This window comes from Kwoniella dejecticola, chromosome 11 (genome assembly GCF_000512565.2).
Source record: "Kwoniella dejecticola CBS 10117 chromosome 11, complete sequence".
In the NCBI taxonomy this organism is placed as follows: domain Eukaryota; kingdom Fungi; phylum Basidiomycota; class Tremellomycetes; order Tremellales; family Cryptococcaceae; genus Kwoniella; species Kwoniella dejecticola.
The window spans coordinates 1,452,683-1,473,286 of record NC_089311.1 but is presented as its reverse complement, the minus strand read 5'-3'; the positions used below and the strand labels follow the sequence as shown (position 1 = coordinate 1,473,286).

Below are 20,604 nucleotides of genomic sequence, written 5' to 3'. Positions count from 1 at the left end.
GTCGTTTCGCTTAATACTTGGCTCGGTATGCATTGAATGGTCGTGATGAAACTAATTGCTGATCGAGTCGTTCGTCGAAATATGAATGGTAGGCCACATACTAGTACGTTAGAAAGTGAGACCAGCATATGTCTATTCAGTTTCTGACGGATTTAGTACGTTTCGAAGTCCATCCGAGACATCAGGTACAAGTATTGTTCTGGTGAGCCGTTTGGACCTACGCTAGCTTGACCATCTTGGTATGCCGCGAATCGATCGATCGATCAAGAAGGCGTCATCAAGGCGATCAGGCCAAGTTCCCTGTGATCAAACAAAACAGTCAGCACATCAAAGCCAAGGGGAAGCTGCTGTGGATGTATTGATGGCAGCGGCTCAAGATACTGTGCCTCGCTTAGATGGTTTTCCAAGATTTCTGTAGGTGAATGAGAGTAACATACCTCCTGACTTGATCGCCCACCACCATCTCACCATATTCCTCATGCTGACCGAATCGACGTTCTGCTTCCTGTTTTAGGGACGGGATAGCAGAGAGCATAAAGTCGGGAGTCAGGTGCCAGAACTTAGCGTTATCCATATACAGATATTAGCGTCACCACAACTCGACCCATGCGATTGGAAGGGTCGAAAAATTTATGGTGCCAAGCACGACCATGCTCACAAATGTCGAAGATATACGAATCAGAGGTCGAGATGGATATTCGGCTCTTCGCTTCTCGATCGTCTGTCTCAGCCAAAGGACAAGTCAGCGATATCGCTCGAAGACTTGTCGATTACGGTTCGAAAGACAAATTGCGCGCTCACATCCAAGGTCGCTTGTGTACACACTACCTCATGATATCCAGCTACATTGTTGTGGTGTAGAGTAAGCTATGCGACGGACCCATCTAATTACGTGGTAGTACTTAGTCTACTCACCCTTGATGAGCCCTCCTGTAAGCCACTCAATCTGTTTTCCCGCTTGTACCAACAAACAGCCAGGCGGTATTTTCACTTGAATCCTTTTACCCGAATTTCTGGCCCAGATATGTACTGAGAACGGCAAAGAAACAATCAGCCTTGACTACCCTCACAGTATGATACGGTGCCGCAATCCGAAGTGTGGCCGGTCTGATCAATTGGGATGAGAGATAAGCGCAGACTCACAACCTGGATACCTCGATTGGCCGTGGATAGTCAAGAAATTCAGATCCGTGTGAAACCCTGCATATATCCTGTTTCAAAATGCAGTAGGAAACGTCATCAGCAAGTTGGCATGCTCATTGAAGAGAACAAGCATGTAACATACGTATTGAGTTTCCCATACTTCTTTAGGTCCGTTGCTGTAGGCGCTAGAAGGTGTGATCTAACCAAGATTACGGAAAGATTTGCTCAACGTCGACGCTCGCAGTGAGAGCGATGGTAAATGAGACAGTCTGACGCACCCGTATCTCCCAGCGTCCGCAAATGCGTTTCTTTCCAATCCCAAGCCAGTCGCTACCATCTGAGCTACGCCCTCGACCCTTCGGATCGCGGATAACACGGTGTCAGCTTGTCTTTCGGAATTACTCGCTCGAGGTGGACATTCGAAGAGGGGAATAGGTTGGCCGGAGGGCATACTCACGCTTGCTTCATCGATCCACCCCACTCATTCACGCCATCTTCCCAAGTATCCTTGAATTTCGGCGGAATAACATTTGGCGCTTCCAACACAGGGAACTTGGATTGGTACGGTGGTTTCTCCGACATCCGATGAAAGAATCTAATTCGGATAGTCCGTTGTCAAATCGTCAAGCCCACGATTCGGCCCAGATAGTATAGATTGAGATGATTGATGAGGGAACGACGATTCACCTGCATTTCGGATCGGCTCCATGATCACCCAAATCCACGGGCCTTTCGGCTTCATCCAGCGAAGCTATAATGTGTTGACAGTTCTCATCGGACGCGCATTTGGGCTTTTCAGTGTTCTCCAGAGTGACACCCTATCCAACGGTCCAATACATTCTTTCAGCTCCCGATACTTAGAGTATCATCGTATGAGTCGACAACGTGCGGGCAAAGGAAAACTTGACTTCGTTGCAATGACGGAGAATACCCACAACTTGGAATCCGACTTCAGGTCGCTCGTCCCTCTTCAACACCTCTTGATCCTGATTGAAGTAGTCCTCGAAGAGATCCAAGAACCGATCATTCGACTCCTTGCTTATCCTCGAATCTCTCACTATCAGAGCACCAGTCAAAATAAGACTCTCGGCTGCCCTTCGAGATTCCGCTATGGCCTCCTGAGAGGTAGGATCGTTCAGAAAGGTATCTAGGGATATTGTTGTGATCTCCATTTTCGACCCAGACTGTCCTTGAGCTAGCGAAGAGAGCCGCAGCTATCTGATCTTTCTGGATACTGGGAAAGTCATGAAGATGATGGAAGAGCGAAATGACGGAATGTGATGATCTGATCTCGTTCAACCTCTAAATCTGTGTTATCGGCCAAACAAAACCAGGTGAACCACCTCCACCTACGCGTCAATGGTCACATTTGGCGAATCAACTCATTCACCTTTCACCGCACTCATGCATTCAGAAATAGACTTTTGTTATCGCATTCAGTTGCCAGTGTGAAGGAGATCATGTGATATGCGACATGCACGCCAAGGGTCTATTCGCAATGTGTTCATATGATGATGAGCTGACTCATAATAATCTATATATCAGGAAGATGAAAACCAAAAAATCAAAATGAGAGGAATGTTTTTTCGTAAATCAAGGTATGTTAAGCATGTGTAATTCTAGTGATGTGGTATGCACGTAGGGAACCATACTCTATTTATGGCCAGTCAACTGGCAGACCGAGAAACAACGAGCGCCAGAACACCTGCAGCTTACAATCGGTCACCGGTACCGATCGAGGTAACCTTGAAACCAATGTCAGTGAGGGCCTTTCGATCAAGGATCAGTCGACCATCAAAGACAAAGGCTGGTCGAGGACAGTTGTCGTAGATCTTTTGCCAGTCAAGGGTCTTGAACTCGTCCCATTCGGTACAGACGACGATGGCTTCGGCGTTGTGACAAGCTTCCTCAACGGATTGAGAGATGGTGACGTGAGGCTTGATGGGTTCGGCGGGGACGTCTCCGTAGCTGCATCACCAACAAAAATGACTTTGTAAGCGACTGACATGACGAGCAGACCTGCATTTTGCACTCACTCAGTCAAATCGAGCCAGATTTGGTCGGCGCTCACTTGAGGGTCGTAAATGTTGATTCTGGCCTTCTCGGTCAAGAAGTGGTTGGCAAGGGTGATAGCGGGAGATTCTCTGGTATCACCGGTGTCCTTCTTGAAAGCCCAACCGAGTATAGCGATCTTCTTTCCAGTGATGGTGTTGAACAAGGTGTCAACGACCTTGTTAGCGAATCTGGATTTTTGGTATTCGTTCATCTCAACGACGGCTCTCCAGTATTTGGCGACTTCGGGCAAGTGAAGAGACTCGGAGAGGTAGACCAAGTTGAGGATATCCTTTTGGAAACATGAACCACCGAAACCCTTTACAGCAATTCACGTTAATATCGGGCAAAGGGGCTTCTCCTTTTCCGTGAACTTACAACGGAAGCCTTCAAGAACTTAGAACCCATTCTAGTGTCCTTACCAACGGCGAAAGCGACTTCATCGATGTTGGCGCCGGTAGCTTCACAGATGGCGGAGAGAGCATTGACGGAGGAGATTCTTTGGGCCAACATGGCGTTGGCGGCAAGCTTGGAAAGCTCAGAGGACCAAAGACCGACAGTGAGGATTCGCTCTCTTGGAACCCAGTTGGCGTAGACGGAAGCGAGAGCTTCACAGGCGTCAAGACCTTGTTTGGTTTGGAGCGAACCAATCAAGACTCTATCAGGAGCGTGGAGATCATCAATGGCGGTACCCTCGGCCAAGAACTCTACAATGACACCGTTAGTATTGCCTTCTCACGCATGATCGTGTCGGAATAGGCGTACCAGGGTTGGAGAGAATGTCGAAGTGGCATCCAGGCTTGGAGTTGGCCTCGAGGATAGTTCGCATAGCACTGATCCGCTGTCAGCTATCATCGCGAATTTTTCTGGCATGAGGGCACTCACTCGGCGGTTCTACATGGCACAGTGGACTTCTCAACAACGATCTTGGAGGATTTGGCGACTTCGGCAATTCGTCGTGTAGCAAGTTGCAAGAACCTGTGATCGGAAGCTTTATCAGCGTTCAGTCATCTCAAATGCAAGACCGTACTCACTTCAAGTCAGCGGCGAAACCAGCTCCGATACCAGACTTCTTGGTAGGGGTGTTGACGGAAACGAAAATGAGGCTGTTTTGAGGATCGCGTCAGCTCAAGATATTGTCAAAGACTAACACCGGGATGGTGCCGACTCACTCAGCCTCCTCGATGGCCTTGTCAACGTTGGTGGAGAAGAACAAGTTCTTTCCTCTAGCACCCTTGACGACGGCATCAAGACCTGGCTCATAGATAGGAAGTTCATCAGAGTTCCAGGCATCGATTCTTTGTTGGTTTAGATCGACAATGGTGACGGTGATGTTGGGACTGCCAGATAGAGAAGCTTCCTCATCAGCGGTGTCCAGAGTAATAAATGATGGAAAGAAGTGCGCGAGGAGCTTTGGATAGGACGCGACGTCTGACTAGACAGTCGTAGATAGGAGGAAGAGTCCAAAGCAACGCGTCTCTTCGCATAAAAGCCAATGGCGCGACCGTTTGTTTTTATTAGGGATGGGATGAAGGGGAGCAACAGAAGAGTCGGGCGACGAGAGACTCAAGCAAGCAAGGATGATAGGATCAGCAGACAGCAACTCACCATTTCTCAGCACTGAAACGGAAAAAGATCAATAAGACACGTCAGCTCAGACAACTAAAGACGCGTAAGGCTATTGGAGATAACGCGTACATGACGGCACAAGTGGGACCACCTGCAGTGCAGAGAAATCAGCTGCGATGCTCAAGCGAAGCAGAAGCAAGTAAGCTGACTCACCGACATAACCAGCACCGACTGTTTGAAGAAGCAAGGAATGTCAGTTATGATCTTTCCCAAGTGATTTCAAAGCTGATACCATAATGGAGCAGCGAGGTAGATTCTGTACTTACTACAACAGATCTTTTTGACTGTGATGGGAGCCATGTTGAATGAGGAAACGAGGGTATATGAGTGAGTATGAGAAGAAGATATCAGAAGGATCTGAAAGAATAAAAGAGGAAGATGAGAGTAGAAGAGTGGAAGATAAAGTTGAAGAAGACGTTGGTGGTGGTGGTGGGGAGTTGGTCGTGGTTGATTCCAGGGTATGTGTGTCGCGAGAAAAAGTGGATTCGAGCTAAAAGAGAGATAATGGAATACCGCGACGCGTGGCAGCCTCACTCAAAAACAACTTCCGAATATCTCCTTACAACACGTAGTATTCAGGGAAACATTCCATAAGCGGTACCGTCCTTATCCTTTAAAACGTGGGTGCGTGATGAAAAGCGGTCCAGGCGCAAATCAGACTACTCTTAGCAAATCTTGTTCGGATCGGTGAACAGGCACGGGCAACTCTATTGACATGATTTGTCCCTCTTTCGTCCACAATGGGCATAGAGCTGCTCCGTTCTGCAGGACTCAAGTTTCCTCGCCGATAATTTGATCATGATACTTGACGAGGAGGCCATAACTACTAGCGGGCGGAGAACACTTCGAAGTAGATAGACATGGATAAAATGTCCCACGTGTCTCTCTCTACCTAGGATCTCTAGAATCGAAGGATGACCCCCTTTCAATGATGGATTGCTTGGTGCGCACCGACGATCATCAATCTAATGAACAGCAAGCCGATGCATTGACTTCCTCGCTTCTGATCCGCTCCGCACGCACCACGCTGATCTGTTAGAGGCTGTGCAGTCTTTGACCGAAAGCCCGATATTGCTCGCCGGGATCTATCCAAGTCTATCGCCAAGTCGAAGCTTCTGCGCCATTTAGACTCGTGTTGATCGCAAGGACTGTCGGTCCATGGTTCCTACCCACTTCTCAGACATCTCACGGGCTTGCATGTCAGCATAAGTCAAGCACAACGGAGGGTTCGTACACGCATCAGTTGCACGCGAAGTTCACAGAGGCTGAGCAGACTGATGCGTAACCCTCTGTAAAACGCTGCAGTTGATAGGAATTTCCGTCGGTTGTCTCCGCTGATCGGCAAGAAACATTGATTTTGCCGTGAAATGGAATAACAGATGAACAGATCAGATAACGACGGTGATAATACGCCATGTTACTCATGCTCATGACGAGTTGACTTCAGACATTGCTGATGCTTGATCGTGGACATGCCAAGAGCTCCATCAGCATTGCCAGTCTTGACCGAAAGCAGCTCGAGCTCAAGCAATACCTCATCCAGGAAAAAGCGGGGTCTGGCATGCGAACGATGCAGAAGTCGGAAACAGAAATGTAAGAGACATTCCGCTAAACTTGATTTGGAATGCCTAAATGTTGTCACGGCACTCGTTAACCGAGGTCAACGATGCCTATGCGAATAGCTGATAGCCCATTATGTCTACATCGTCACAGGCTTACCGGGACAAGGTAGTCGATGTAGGAATTGTCATAGAGCAGATGCGGTATGCGAGTTCATTGAGAAGAGCGCGAACGAAGTATACCTCCAGCGGTATGTCCTCACTCGTCAAGAGCATAATCACCAGGTAGAAGTCAGTCACACTTATTCAATTTGGCTTAGATATACGACCGAGCTGGAACTTAGAGTAAAAGAGCTCGAAGAGTACATGAAAGCTTCAGCGCCATCTCTCACCCTTACAAGTCCCAGCAACGGTTCTGCCATCAGCCCCGTCCAGTACGCAGCGCAAGTCCCCGTGACTGTACCCTCGACGAGCGGACGAGATTGCGGTATTCCTCCTGGAACAGATGATACCGACTCCAACTCCGAGAATATAGCTACGGGTGTTGGCTTCCTCAGTCTTAACGTGAGTCAACTCGCAGCCAAATCAAACGCGGTAGCATGAGCGTGCTAAAATTATAGGACTTGTGCTCGTTAGGGCGGCGCTGCTCCCCTCTATCTTGGCGGAAGCTCGGGCGTAGGCTGGGCTAGGATCCTCATGCAGTGAGTCAATTCACCCCAATCAATACATTGGAGACCACAATATGCTCAAAGCTGGGTCCTAACTTGGTTTGATGTTATCCTACAAGCTCGTTACAGCACAAAACCCAGAACGGGATCCCTCCGCGTATCTCTCGTCCATCACAAGCATCCCAGCCCCAAATCCACCTTGATCCGCCAGACAGGAACGGGACGATCAGCCCCAATTACACTCCTCTGCCCGAACCGCCGCCTGAAAATTTGGGGATGCATTATATCACGACGGTATATTATCGTATTCAAGCAAGATATGGATTTCTAGATTGGGTCAGTATCCAGAACTGGCAATCTAGATATAAAGACCTATGCGCCTTGCAGCCATTGAATGATCACCGTGTGCCGGCTAGTGGCAAAGTAGAGACGATAGAGGATCATTTCGGAGCCTTCTTCTTGTGGATGTTGTACGGTTTAGGAGCGAAATTGTGCGAGGGCGAAAGTAGGATGTTACCTGTATCCCACGAGGTATGTCAATATCCGTATATCGGCCCGCGAACATCAGATTGCATGCTGGAAGTTTGCTGATCTTTGAGAGATTTGCTGCGTAAATAGGTATTCTTCGATACTGCTCTGAGACATTTTACCCCTCTTTCGACAATACAATCGCTGGAGACTGTCCAAGCACTACTGCTCTTGATAGTATATACGTTCAGGCATACTTCGTCTGAGCTCAGTCTATGGCATACGGGAGGTCTAGCCATTCGATCAGCCATAGAATTGGGACTTCACCGCAAGATCCGCTCGAAGGAAATCAGAGAGCGGGATCCCCGGGCCTATTGTATGCGACAGCGAGTTTGGTGGGGAGCTTATATACTAGATCGGTGAGCTTCTAAGCATAATTATTACTTCGGCGACGTAGGCGTAAAGCTGATCTTTTGGGAGATCAGGATGATAGCGATTCAATTTGGAAGACCGTTTGCCATCCAAGATAGAGACATCGACATTGAGTTGCCCATCAACCTGGATGCGAATATCGCAGATCAAGAAGCGTTGTGTGAGCTGCTGAATGCTCAAGCGTTGATGCCTGATGCCAATAGGCCAGGTGATGAGTATCGTAATGGATATGGATGCTTCACTTCAGTGAGTGGATCAAGTAGGGTGTAGCATAGTCATGGACGCTCCGGTCCTATGAGATAGTGGCTGACAAGATGAGATAAATAGATGACCTCTTTCATTCACACCATCCGGCTGAATCAACTGAAATCGAAAATTCATGAGGTGGTATATACAGTCGATAAACCGTTTTCGAGGGTCCAAGAGGAAGAGTCTGGTCGCATTCAGGGGCTCTTAGATGAGCTGAAACAATGGAGATCCATTTATCCCTTGGATACCGATAACAGGTTCCCAGCTTGTTCTCACGAGTTCTTCGAGGTTGAGTATCATAATGTAAGCTGCACGCTGTCCTGCTCTGTTGAACAAGCCGTGCTACGCAGCTGACATCTGAAATCTTTCGACTGTGTAGTGCGTGCAAATTCTCTTGAGACCTTTGGCAGCTCGAAATGACTCGCCGGATTATTGGTTAAGCAATTGTGCCGCGAGTGCAGCCGCTGTTCTGGACGTAAGTGATGCCCACCCGTCCCTTCTATCTTTCTCCTCATGTGATGAGGAGAGCTAAGATGAACCTCATCCGACTAGATTGAATGTCAATTGCTTCGCCGCGACTCCAAGAATCTAGCTACATGGGTATTGTGTAAGATATTCATGAGGTCAGTGCTATGCCACCGCAAAACTTCAGCGCTGTTTGCTGATACATCTGAAACACGAGCAGCGGACTGACTCTTCTCCATGTAATCTGGAATCACCCACACGTACTGCCTTCTTCCACCGTTTCGCGGGCTCTGAGATCATGTTCGACTTGCTGTTCGTTGTCTCCACCTCTTTTGGAGCGCAATATTGTGGCCTGAAGCTGATTTCAGCAATCCCGGCTTTACACAGTGTTCATCTACGCCCAGCAGTTTTCGATCGCTGGGTCGTATTTGGATTGTTTCGAAGATCTCGTCAGGGCTTTCGATGAGAGACGCGAGGAATGGAGCAACGGCGGAAATGTCCATTCAGCTTTAGGAAGTACCTCGATCATGATAAATGATGGAACTGCATCTGTTGGTACTCGACAGGCAGACTTTGGCGAATTAAGCAGTAGTAGCGGTGTGACTCAAGCGGACATATGGACGGATAGGCTGGACAATATGGATGGGATGTTACCTGGCCTACGAGAAGATCTTGCTTCGTGAGTGAGAGTGATCTGTTTCCCTCGTTCAGTACGAAATGGACGTGCTCTTTCCCTTATGGTGCCCTGCGGTAGGAATGGACTGCTGATATAACTCTTACGTGTATCAACCTTATCCAGCTTGATCAACTCGTTCGGAAGTGTAAATAATGCGCAACCAACAGCCAATATGGTTGAACCGATATCTTTCCCGATCAACATCAACAATAACACGGATAATAGCATGCCGACATCGGATCCTCTGGTTGACATGATGTGGAATTTACCGTTCGATTCTTGGACAGGCGATCAGACGATCGATATTTCGACCTTGTTCAATAACGATCTATTCCCTCCGATACCTCTACCAGATGGGACGAACGATGGTACTAGTACTGGTACTGGTAATTTCTGATCGGCACGGATGTCATACTCAACTACCGATTAAGGCCTCTGACTTGAATTCCCATAATGAAATACATCAGGCTCAATGGAATGCATACATAACGTTGTATACATATACTAGTCGCTTGTAAGATACGCACTAGAATCTAAAATCATCTATCACGCTTATCTGAGCAGTCTCGCGTATATCTTCCGAGGAAGAAGCTATCAAAACCTCGTAAATACCCTTGCGTACTATCCACCCTTCTTCCCAAATAGCAAAAGATTCCCTATCAAGAGTCATCTTGACGATCTCACGCTGACCAGGTTCAAGCTGCGCGGTCTTCTTGAATGCTTTGAGCTCGATCGTTGGCCTGTCGCTGGACGTGCTGGTTGGCGGCGATATATAACATTGGATGATTTCCCTTCCTGCCACGGTACCTGTGTTTCTGATTGCGCATGTCACTTCCAACGTAGAAGACACGCCAAAGTCGAATACGCTTGCGCTCAGTTGGGGCGCATCATATTCAAATGAAGTATAACTGATCGATCGATATCATGTTAGCCATGAAAGAATCAGCATTCGACCTCGAGTGACATGACATGACATGACAGGATACGACTTACCTCAATCCATGTCCGAATGCAAAAGCAGGTGTCGGCCCAACCGTTGAATATTGCCTATACCCCACCAACAACCCTTCTTCGTAACACACCTTCCCATCTTGGCCTGGAAAAGTCTCCGAGCCATCTTTATCCCCCTTGCTGTGCGGGAGAGAGTCTTCCAATTTCTCCGGGATCGTAAATGGTAATTTCCCAGACGGGTTCGTTCGGCCAAACAGTACATCTGCAAGCCCATTCCCAGTCTCATTCCCATTATAAAAGAAGTGTATCAAGCTCTCGCATTTGTCCTTGAAGGGGATCTCTACGGGCGTACCGCTCTGTAAACAGATCACAGCGTCCTTCCTGACCTCCAATACAGCATTGATCAGCTTCAAGGTGGCTGAGGGGAGCTTCATATCTTTTCGATCGAATCCCTCGGTCTCAAATTCAGCGTTCAATCCAGCCACTATGATGACTACGTCGGATGATCGAGCGAGCTCGACAGCCTCGCGAATGTGTTCCTCGGGAGATAGCTTGAGGTAACCGCCGAAACGTAGACCGCCCCGAGAGGATAGAGCTAAGGGACCGACGAAACTTGTTGAAGCGGACGGCGAGGCGTATTCGACTCTAACACGATATGTTACGTTTGCTTCTAGATGTATCTCGGCGATTTCTTCTCTGGACCCTTTGCCATAGAATAGCTCGCCGGGAATAGGTGATGTAGAGTTATCGATGAGAAGACTATGACATGAAGTTCAAGATTAGCGTGACTGTCACACCACACTGTCATCCAAGTCAATACTCACACATCGTCGACATAAAGATCTGATACACCCAAAGCACCCACTCCGAACTCGTAAGTGCCCGTGCGCCCAGGAGTGAACTTCGCCGTCGCTGTGGCATAACATGCTCTATTGAGTGTGTCGGGCAGATTGTCGTTGAAGAACATGTTGGAGTTCGTAGTAGTCAACTCATGTACAACCTCCCGATGATCTGCGGAAGATCGCCGTAGCGAAGTGGAAGGAGGGGGATCGTTGTAAAATCGGATGTCGAAACCGGGTTGACCTTGCGAGTTACGGAGCTCTTCGCCCTGCAGAGTCACTCGGCGTCAGTTGTATATCCCTGCTCATTCGTGTTGGTTAACAACTCCACTCACGACGAGAGGTGTCAATTTGTGCGCATCGCATCCTTTTGCATATACCACTTTCGAGCGGGGCCCAGCAGCGCTCCGTATACCTTCTAGAGGACTAACGGTGTACGTAGCCCGCAGAGCTGCGCTTCCTCCTCCGAATATCTCAGTTTTAGCAGCGTTCGGCCCAATGACTGCGATTCGCTTGGTATTGGGCGATATGGGTAGAAGGCTCTTCTCGTTCTTCAATAGAACAATTGCATCCTGCTCATTCGACGAGTCAGCCTATGTTCTGGTAGGGAGCTGGCGGCTTGATGAGGTATTCAGCACTCACGGCAGCAGATTGCCTCATCACGTCTACGGCAGGATTCGGGTTCTGATTCTCCTCGGCATCTCTGGGTATACCCGAGGGTATCAAGCGGTTGACCAGGCGAAGAACCTAGAGTGTAAGCAGTCAGTCATCAAGCTTCCGTTATGCCATGAGACATCATCTTCCACTTTGAGCAAGCATCTGTCTTTTCAAGCTTACATTTCGGACCCTGTCGTTAATGTCTTCTTCTTTGACTTTGCCGCAAGTGACCATCCTCAGCAACGCCGGACCACGTATTATCGAGGGTCCCGGCATCTCCAAGTCGAGTCCAGCCTTGATTGCCTCATCAGTGGAGTAGGTCCCATGCCTATACGATATGTTATCACGCAGTCAGTTCATGCATCATCTGCGGGACCCTTTTATGGAGCAGGACGGCTTGCCAATCGGAAACGACCAGACCTGCACACATGTAGCATTAGCCTTCCTCAAGTACATCGAGCAACATGTCTCTCGGAAAGAAGGGGGATAATAGTGCGGGGGTCTCACCCTCATAGCCCCATTCTTTCCTTAAAAGGCCATCAATTAGCTCCAGGGTCTCCGAGGTGTGTTTGCCGTTCAATCGGTTATAGCTCGTCATGACCAACCAAGGATTCGATTCGCGAATAGCTATCTCGAAAGGCTTGAGGTATATCTCGCGCAGGGTCTTCTCGTCCACTTGGGCTGCAATCCTCAGCAATGCATCAGTACTTCTTCGAATGAGATAGTCCAAGAAGGCTTTTTGACACACCACTTATCGAGTACTAAATCGAGGAAGGGTTAGCGGTACTTCTACTAATACATCGCCTAAAAGGAGAACGCACATACCCTTTCGGTTTCTTGATCATTACAGACCAAATGCTTGAGAGTCGCGGCTACACCCGTACTTTGGACCCCCTTGATAAGGCCTCCAGCGAGATATCCACTTAGCAAAGGATCTTCGGAGAAGCTTTCGAATCCTCGTCCATTTAGAGGTGTACGCAACATATTGACAGTCGGTGCTAGTAAGACATGTACACCTTTGGACGGATACTGGATCAGTCGACCGTTTCCAACCGAGCACACAGTGATCGACACAACGCACCTTTCGCACGACATTCATCTCCCAAGGCTACCCCCACATCCTGTATTAGGTCGACATCCCAAGTACTGGCTAACCCGGTTGCGCAAGGGAAACATGCTGCGGGGACACCCTCGAAGAATTTGGTCCCACGGCATCCATTAGGACCATCGGAAAGCTGAGCACCCGATCAGCACCTCGTGAATTTCTTCATCATCGTACAGCTGATCTGATCTCCACTCACTCGGAGAGAGGGGATCCCGTACTTTGGTATATCTCTAGTATGCCAATTATCTGATGCGACTCGGTCGGTCAGCCATTCCATCTATCTGGAAAGCCGTAAGATAGCTTGGACTCACCTTTGCCAGACAGCAAGGAGACCTTCTCAGGCAGCGTTAGCCTTGATAAGACGTCCTCGACATCTAATAGCTTGATCTTGGTAGAGTTTGACTCTGTGTTCGTTATGGGGACTGCAACGGGCATCTTCGTGATTGATTTCCTGCTGTCGATGTTCTGCTCTTGAGGTGTATACACAATGAGAACGAACGATCAGTCATGTGCGAGTACTCAGGCAGCTTTGAAGTCGTGGTGATGGATCGCCCAACTTCTGCTCAGCTTTTGTGGATCTCCGTTTGGGAGAAGAGGTATCTGAGCCGGATGTATGTCGCTCGTACCGGCTAAATTGAGCTTTGGGTCGAGCCATTCCGCTCGATCGGCTTGCTGGAACCTGCCAAGTATCGCTTACATTCCGACTGGCCCTGGCCTAGCGATAGGACAGTACTGTTGTTCCCGAGCAGAAGAACAGTTGCCAAAGGACCCGGGCACGGCTGCCGGAGTAGAAGGAAGATATGTGTTCTGAATGAACGGTAATACCGCCTGGGCTTGTTTGCCGATATTATGGTAACCATCGCCCATATTCCGAAAACGTTATCTTTGGAGGCGTCACTTGTCGGAATACGCGACCGGGGTCTTGCGCCTTCGGATTCTCTGGCCATTTCTCCTCCATGCTTGTATTCTTCTTTTGCTGCTCTACTTCACTTCAATGTTCTCTTCTGTTTCTCCATCTTCTTACCCTATCACCTCATCGGAGAACAGCCGATCTTGGGTTTCACTCTTCGTCGGGTGACCATACTGAAATACTGACTTTTCATTCGGGAAACCGTGCCGGAGCACCATGAAATCAAATTACCCCATAGTCGAAATTCAGGTATAAAGACCGGAAGACTAGTCACAACTCTTCAGTATCTTGAATCTCCGTTTCAATCAACTCTAACATTGATTCAGGTCAAGCAGTACATCCAGCACGATGGCAGCCTTACCCAAGACAGGCGATCAAGTATACGTCGAACCCGATACCATCCATGGCGATGAAAAAGGTCCAGAACCCAACCTCCTCGATGCGACTGCTGTTGATGCCGAAAAGGAGTTCACCGAACAGGAGAACAAGGCGCTCCTGAAGCGAATCGATTGGTATCTCATGCCGCGTATGTGTGATCCTTCTACACGAAAAATGTGCAGAAAGTATGCTGACCCAGATCCATTAGTCATGGCTATGACCTAGTACGTAGCGTCTCATCGCGCAACGAGCGAAGTCACTAACAGATTGGTGCAGCGGTATCCAATATGCCGATAAACAATCTATCTCGAACTCGACCCTTTTCGGTATTGCGGACGATACCCATCTTCACGGGTCAGTCAGATCTGCTTTAAGTGTTGAAACAATGTCGACCAGACACAGTGGATGCCGAGACACTTCGCTGACTGTGATATGATAGCCAACAAACTGCTTGGCTGTCAACTATCTTCTACCTCTCTTATTTAGTCTTGTGAGTTACGCATTTCGATATACCAACATTCGATTCGGCCCGGCTATCGTGTAAACTGGAGAATTGAGCTGATCATACTTCTACAACAGCGAAGGACCGATGAACTATGTCATGCAGAAAGTCCGATTGGGTCGATTCCTCGCTATCGCTGTCTTCATCTGGGGTGGCCTCGTCATGCTTATTGCAGTCTGTCATAATTGGGCGGGTCTCATGATTCTCCGAACCCTTATCGGTGGTTTCGAGTGAGTCACCAGAGAGAGACCGAATTGCTACATCCTCGATGAGCAAGTTACTGAGGCAGCTGTACTCATCCACTTGTAGATCCTGTATCTCTCCCGGATTCCTCATGATTGTTGCCTCGTGGTACAAAAGAGAAGAACACGGTATGCGCTCGATGATCTGGATGGCCCAGAACGGTTTCTTCGCTAGTGCGTTCAAGTTCCCTGACGTACTGCATAATCACTTATACTCTATCCACTACAAGTAAAGCTTCAGCTGATACTGCTCCGCTTTTTTCGAATTTAGTCTTCACCGGTCTAGTCACCTATGGAATCGGCAGCGCATCGCTCAAACACGGTGGAATCGCCGCTTGGCGAAGTATCAACCTTTTCCTTGGAGGTATGACCTCTGCTTGGGCTATCGTCTTATTCTTCTTCATCGGTACCCCTGAAGAAGTCAGATGGTTGTCCCCCGAACAGAAGAAACAAGCTGTCGCGCGAATCGTCTCTAACCAAAGTGGGGGCGGCGGTCAATCGGAATGGAAATGGTCTCAAGTCAAAGAAGCTTTCCTCGATCCCCAGATATACTGTTACTTCCTCATCTCCTTCCTCGCCGACGTCCCCAATGGCGGGTACGGTATCTTCGGTGGAATCGTTACCAAGTCCTTCGGGTTTACTTCACTGCAAGTCATCCTCCTGAATATGCCTGGAGGAGCTATGGGCGGCTCCTTCAATGTCCTCTCTGGATATTTGGCGAGCAAGTATAAGAATACCAGGACGTATTACATGGCGTTCTCGATGATTGCTGGATGTGCGGGATTGCTAGTTGCTGCCCTGCTTCCGCAGGAGCATGCGTACAGATGGAAGAAGTGGGGAGGACTTTTGTGCATGTCGATTTACTCGACGGCGGTGTTCATGGGCTGGAGTATGTTGCCTTCGAACGTTGCAGGTGAGTGAAAAGTCATACTGTATACCCTCTACCTCTTCCCCTCATCATCTTCCAAGATCGATTACCTCGCAACATCAGTACGGAATGAGTCATTGATTGCTTCTTCTCATCAGGCCGAACCAAGAAGTCTGTGGCTTCGACAATGTCATTCGTAGGATACTGCGCAGGAAACATCGTCGGATCTCAACTTGTAAGCATCCCATCTTCTTCATTGTTGCAAGCTCTATTGCGTTCTGTCAGGGGTCAGGGGTGTCGGACGAAGGCTGACTGATCTATCTTTCGATCTGCAGTACCAAGCCAAGGACGCACCATTGTACAGACCAGGTCTAATCGCCAGTGCCATCTGTTTCGGCCTGACCTTCGTAGTCATCTTCATCCTACGATTCTACTACATCTACATCAACGCCAAGAGGGACCGCGAGGCCGCTGCCTCAGGATTGAGCGACGAAGAGATGGAGAGATTGGGTAAGATCAATGGGGAGAATGATATGACCGATATCCAGAATCCTCATTTCAGGTATTCTTATTAAGACACTCCCCACACTGCGCTGTTTTCAAAATCGGAACGGAGCAACTGATCGAGGAACAGCGCAATAAAGGCTAATGGCTTGATATCTTGGAATTTGGAATTTGGAATTTGTATGGGAGGATGATGTACATAGGCGAGACCTGCACTTCTTATTTAGGTGGACGCGTAGTGTTAGTGTTTCGCTCGGGGTTTCCATCCATATGGTATATGCATATACAATGATAGAGACTCAAGACTCAAGTGATCGTTCTGATCACACAAACACGAACATTGGCAGCAACGTTACAACGACAATAACATCGCTAATTACAATCGCGCATCAACTTTCGCGGACGCCCCCTCCCCTCCTGCCCAGATCTCCTTGCCCCATACCTCCTCAATCGCCTGTTCAATCTTATCAACGAATACGAACTCGATGTCCTTCTTCACCAATTCCGGTACGTCTGCCATGACATCAGGGCGATTGGTCCGTGGTAAGATGATCCTATCAATATCACTTACATTAGCTCCTCTGCTTGCATCATCACCGTTGCACAAGCGAGGCCAAGGGATACGAGTCTCAAGCAAGGAAAGAGATGAACTCACTTTTTCACTCCAGCCCTATGTGCACCGATGACTTTCTCTTTGACTCCTCCGATTCTGAGACTGCATCGCATCGAACAAACAAAGATCAGCTTCTGCTCCTGCGCATGTACTTGACCTTGCGCGTCATAGCTCCAATGATAGCTGAATTGACTGACCATGATCCCCTCAAAGACATCTCGCCTGTCATCGCTATCTCACTACTGACAGGTCTCCCCGTAAGGAGACTGACAAACGCAAGGACCGTGGCGATGCCTGCGCTTGGTCCGTCTTTCCGTATAGCTCCTTCCGGTATATGATACTGTGCCCGCCATCAATAACAAAAAGGATCAGCTAAAGCCTATGTCATCGGGATGAAAATCACATCTCACTTACATGTACATTATACCCTTTCAACGGATTTTCGCTTGGTGTATTAGTGATTCCTAAGCTCAATGAGCGGGATTTGACCTAGCATGCTCATTACGTGAGCAAAAAATAGCGAACCAACCTCAAAAAGCGCACTCACCCATGTCAAACAGAGCTCGATACTCTCTCTGAACACTTCTCCCAATCTGCCGGTAGTGACCAGCCTACCAGAACCACCGGGTACAAGCAGAGTCTCGATGATAAGCAGGTTACCATTCCCAGAACCGCTATATGACAATCCACTATACACATGTTGTGTCAGCAAAGCGGGAAAAGAAAGTTCGAGAAAAGCTTACTTGACAACACCAGGTCTGACATCCGATTCAGGCCTTTCTCTACTATGATGCGACACACCCAGTATCCTCTCAATGTCGCTCGATGCGATAGTCGGCTCATACGCTTCTCTCGATATCGTTGATTCGTTGGGCTCTCTCGATATTGAGTACTCAACAGCTTTGCTTCTGCACAACTTGCCGATCTGTCTCTCCAGATTCCTCACACCGGCCTTGATACCACACGTAGATCAGCGCTGAGGGGAATCTGCACGACTTGAACTGGTTTCACAGTCAGAGCTGACACACCTCCCTAGTGTAATCGACAACAAGTTTCTCTAATACACCCTCATCCACTTGAATCTGGGAACTGTCCAAACCACATTCCTTGATCTGCTTCGGTAACAGAAACTTCTTGGCAATGGCTACTTTCTCGGGTGTGATATATCCTGAGCATTCGATCACTTCGCATCTGTCAAGGAGTGGCCAAGAGATCGAGTCAAGCTGATTTGCTGTCGCTATGAACAAGACTTGAGACAGGTCGATCGGGACATCGCCCAGATAACTGTGAAATAAGCATATTCAGTCTGGGCATTAAGGGCTCCGCGTTGCACGGTTTGGACAGGCTTACTGATCATGGAAATTCCAGTTTTGAGCCGGGTCTAAAGCTTCAAGCAACGCAGCGGACGGATCGCCATGAAACCCTCCATGGCCCACTGTGAAATTCTGATCAGTACCAATACCCCATTCAGCCTTTCGCCTCGAATCACAAACGCACCTTTATCCAGCTCGTCCAGTAAAATAAGCGGATTCGATACTCGCACTTTGCGCATGGCTTGTACGAGTAAACCAGGTAAAGCACCGACATACCTATGAAAGCACATGATCGGGTGTTCAGAGACCGAAGCAGCAGGCAATAGCTGAACTCACGTTCTTCGATGTCCCCTGATCTCAGCCTCATCCCTCACTCCCCCGAGCGATATACGATGAAACTTCCTTCCCAGGGAATCGGCCAAAGATTTGGCTATCGAGCTATCGAGGTGTACATGTATCATCAGCTGCGTGAGCGGCAGATCAAGCCTATACAACGCATAAATACAGACAGACCAGACTTACGTTTTGCCTACTCCTGGAGGTCCTACAAGAAGAAGGATAGGACCTTTATCCCTATACACATCCGTGGGCGGCTCATCATCATTCTTATTATTCGTGTGACCTTCGGTCGGTTGGGCATTTTGCCTCTCAGATGCAGGTATGAGCTGCAGCAGATTGTTTTCAACTTCCTCGTCAAGCTTTTCTGCCGATTTGGGTTTTCCGTCTTCGGCGGCAGTCGGGCTATTGAGGAGTTTCTTCTTTTCCTGAGATTCGAGGAAAAGCTGCCGTTTCAATCTATTCGCCAGACATCAGCTACTGTAAGTGAATACATCAAGGCGATCCAACTGAGTCAGCTTACCTGTAGACTGCCAGATACTCCACAACCCTCTTCTTGACTTTTTCTAGACCCTCGTGATCCTCGTCCAGCCTTTTTCTCGCTTGTTTGAGATTTATCTCGTAGTTCTCACTTACCCTCTTGAAAGGCAAAGCGAGAATCCACTCGATATACGTTCTTGCCACGCCGTATTCAGCAGACTGAGGAGGTATTTTACAGAGCCTCTTCAATTCCCTATCTACGGTCTCGATTGCGTTCTTGGACAATTCAGAAGATCGGCTTTGATATAGCTCGAACAAAGGTTTCAGGTCCTCCGGTACGGTGTCTCCAAACTTTGAAGGATCTGCAGTCGATTTAGGAGTTCGCGATGATGACGACAAGGTCAATGGTTGTTTAGGTCGGAGTATCAAGGCGTTTGATTTCAAAGGGTTTTCTTGTTTTTGATCGATACTGCCTTCTGAGCTTTTGATACCCCGATTATTGAGTAAGTCAAGTAAGATCTCCTTCACTCGTGTGCAACGCGCTTCGATGTCGGGTATACCTAACAGCTCGACTTTCAAGTCCCATTCCACGCCCAGAATGGTGACCAGGATATCGGCCAGCAGGCTAGCTGGAAGAGCGGTCACTCTTGAATGCAATTGTTCAGGCAGAAGCCGCAGTGCGAGAGGTAAGAGATCCGTGGTGGAGGGGATCGTCGCAGGGATCGCAAGTGAATAGGGTGAAGTTGGGAGAGGGATCGAGGGAAGGATCGATAAGACGGGAGGAAGAGATCGAGGTAGTCTGATGCGAGTCTATGTGCAGAGCGTCAATGAGCAGGGGAAGCCTGGAATAGGGGGATCCAATGATGGCATCTCGCTTGGAGGAGTGATATGGAACACTCACCAATCCCTCGGCAAGCAGGATATACGAATCATCCTCGTCCGAGCTCTTTTGGATACTCTTGATCCTAGCAGCTGTCCGTGGAACATGAACCATCAGCTGAGCCTGTCAAGCAAGACCTTGCGATCTGTGCAAGGTACTATCAAGATTGCGGAAGCATCAGAAGCACAGCCAATAAAGCCAAGATGGACTCACCGCATCCCCATCTTCCTACCCTCCGATCATGATCAGCGACAGGCACGACCCCGACTATACCTCTTTCGCCATTCCCGCCTTTGCCACCCAAGTTGGATTGCACGGCATCCAGCACCAGAGCGAGCTGAGTAGATGAGAGTGGTATAGAAGCTCGTAAGTGTGGGAAGAGTACTTGGGGTGGACGAAGGGGTATGAGCGGGAGCGAAGAGGGTAAGAGAGGTGTTGTCATGGCGAAACTGCGGTATTCGAACCGGAAACCTCAGCGATGCTGAGCGTGCGAATCTCGTCGTTACTTAGCGAGCCTTTTGTTAAGATATCTCCTGATTTATGGAGGGGATATGTGTAACGCAGCGGTTAACAAGTGAAGAAGGGATCGATCGAAGTGATCATGATTTGATCGCTGACAGGCGTGTTTTGGTCGTTGTCATGATCATCCGTCCTCCGGCCGGTTATCCTCGTTGCCGAAAAAGGC

The 20,604-nt window shown here is 48.6% G+C and overlaps 6 protein-coding genes across 6 annotated transcripts; 2 read left to right on the top strand and 4 right to left on the bottom strand.

The window, feature by feature from the left end:
- Nucleotides 1-263: 263 nt before the first annotated feature.
- I303_108678 (uncharacterized protein) lies at nt 264-2,315 on the bottom strand (the record flags this gene model as incomplete). Its single annotated transcript, XM_018410271.1, has 11 exons — nt 264-300; nt 438-559; nt 659-721; nt 802-842; nt 916-1,029; nt 1,144-1,211; nt 1,286-1,342; nt 1,422-1,499; nt 1,601-1,738; nt 1,831-1,961; nt 2,079-2,315. The coding sequence occupies 11 exons, from the start codon at nt 2,313-2,315 to the stop codon at nt 264-266; spliced, it is 1,086 nt and encodes a 361-aa protein (XP_018260080.1).
- A 540-nt stretch (nt 2,316-2,855) lies between these two features.
- On the bottom strand, nt 2,856-5,124 carry I303_108677 (uncharacterized protein; the record flags this gene model as incomplete). The annotated part of the gene is made up of 10 exons (XM_065969890.1): nt 2,856-3,111; nt 3,180-3,514; nt 3,574-3,902; nt 3,961-4,028; nt 4,081-4,173; nt 4,230-4,301; nt 4,368-4,535; nt 4,894-4,915; nt 4,978-4,995; nt 5,091-5,124. 10 exons carry the CDS (start codon nt 5,122-5,124, stop codon nt 2,856-2,858), a joined length of 1,395 nt encoding a protein of 464 aa, XP_065825962.1.
- A 1,172-nt stretch (nt 5,125-6,296) lies between these two features.
- On the top strand, nt 6,297-9,738 carry I303_108676 (uncharacterized protein; the record flags this gene model as incomplete). The annotated part of the gene is made up of 13 exons (XM_018410273.2): nt 6,297-6,417; nt 6,538-6,634; nt 6,704-6,947; nt 7,020-7,084; nt 7,171-7,582; nt 7,670-7,938; nt 8,005-8,197; nt 8,279-8,503; nt 8,580-8,675; nt 8,753-8,823; nt 8,886-8,977; nt 9,053-9,344; nt 9,465-9,738. The coding sequence occupies 13 exons, from the start codon at nt 6,297-6,299 to the stop codon at nt 9,736-9,738; spliced, it is 2,451 nt and encodes an 816-aa protein (XP_018260082.2).
- Nucleotides 9,739-9,867: 129 nt separating this feature from the next.
- On the bottom strand, nt 9,868-13,328 carry I303_108675 (uncharacterized protein; the record flags this gene model as incomplete). The annotated part of the gene is made up of 12 exons (XM_065969889.1): nt 9,868-10,249; nt 10,335-11,051; nt 11,117-11,400; nt 11,467-11,703; nt 11,774-11,878; nt 11,969-12,116; nt 12,190-12,208; nt 12,296-12,469; nt 12,610-12,804; nt 12,870-13,023; nt 13,090-13,139; nt 13,205-13,328. 12 exons carry the CDS (start codon nt 13,326-13,328, stop codon nt 9,868-9,870), a joined length of 2,589 nt encoding a protein of 862 aa, XP_065825961.1.
- Nucleotides 13,329-14,151: 823 nt separating this feature from the next.
- I303_108674 (uncharacterized protein) lies at nt 14,152-16,368 on the top strand (the record flags this gene model as incomplete). The annotated part of the gene is made up of 9 exons (XM_018410275.1): nt 14,152-14,329; nt 14,390-14,405; nt 14,458-14,535; nt 14,621-14,671; nt 14,761-14,913; nt 14,993-15,099; nt 15,197-15,838; nt 15,952-16,028; nt 16,129-16,368. 9 exons carry the CDS (start codon nt 14,152-14,154, stop codon nt 16,366-16,368), a joined length of 1,542 nt encoding a protein of 513 aa, XP_018260084.1.
- Nucleotides 16,369-16,673: 305 nt separating this feature from the next.
- On the bottom strand, nt 16,674-20,361 carry I303_108673 (ATP-dependent protease La; the record flags this gene model as incomplete). The annotated part of the gene is made up of 14 exons (XM_018410276.1): nt 16,674-16,851; nt 16,953-17,012; nt 17,108-17,250; nt 17,325-17,399; nt 17,458-17,599; nt 17,654-17,862; nt 17,939-18,194; nt 18,261-18,345; nt 18,408-18,499; nt 18,560-18,661; nt 18,746-19,018; nt 19,083-19,849; nt 19,941-20,011; nt 20,133-20,361. The coding sequence occupies 14 exons, from the start codon at nt 20,359-20,361 to the stop codon at nt 16,674-16,676; spliced, it is 2,682 nt and encodes an 893-aa protein (XP_018260085.1).
- Nucleotides 20,362-20,604: the final 243 nt, after the last annotated feature.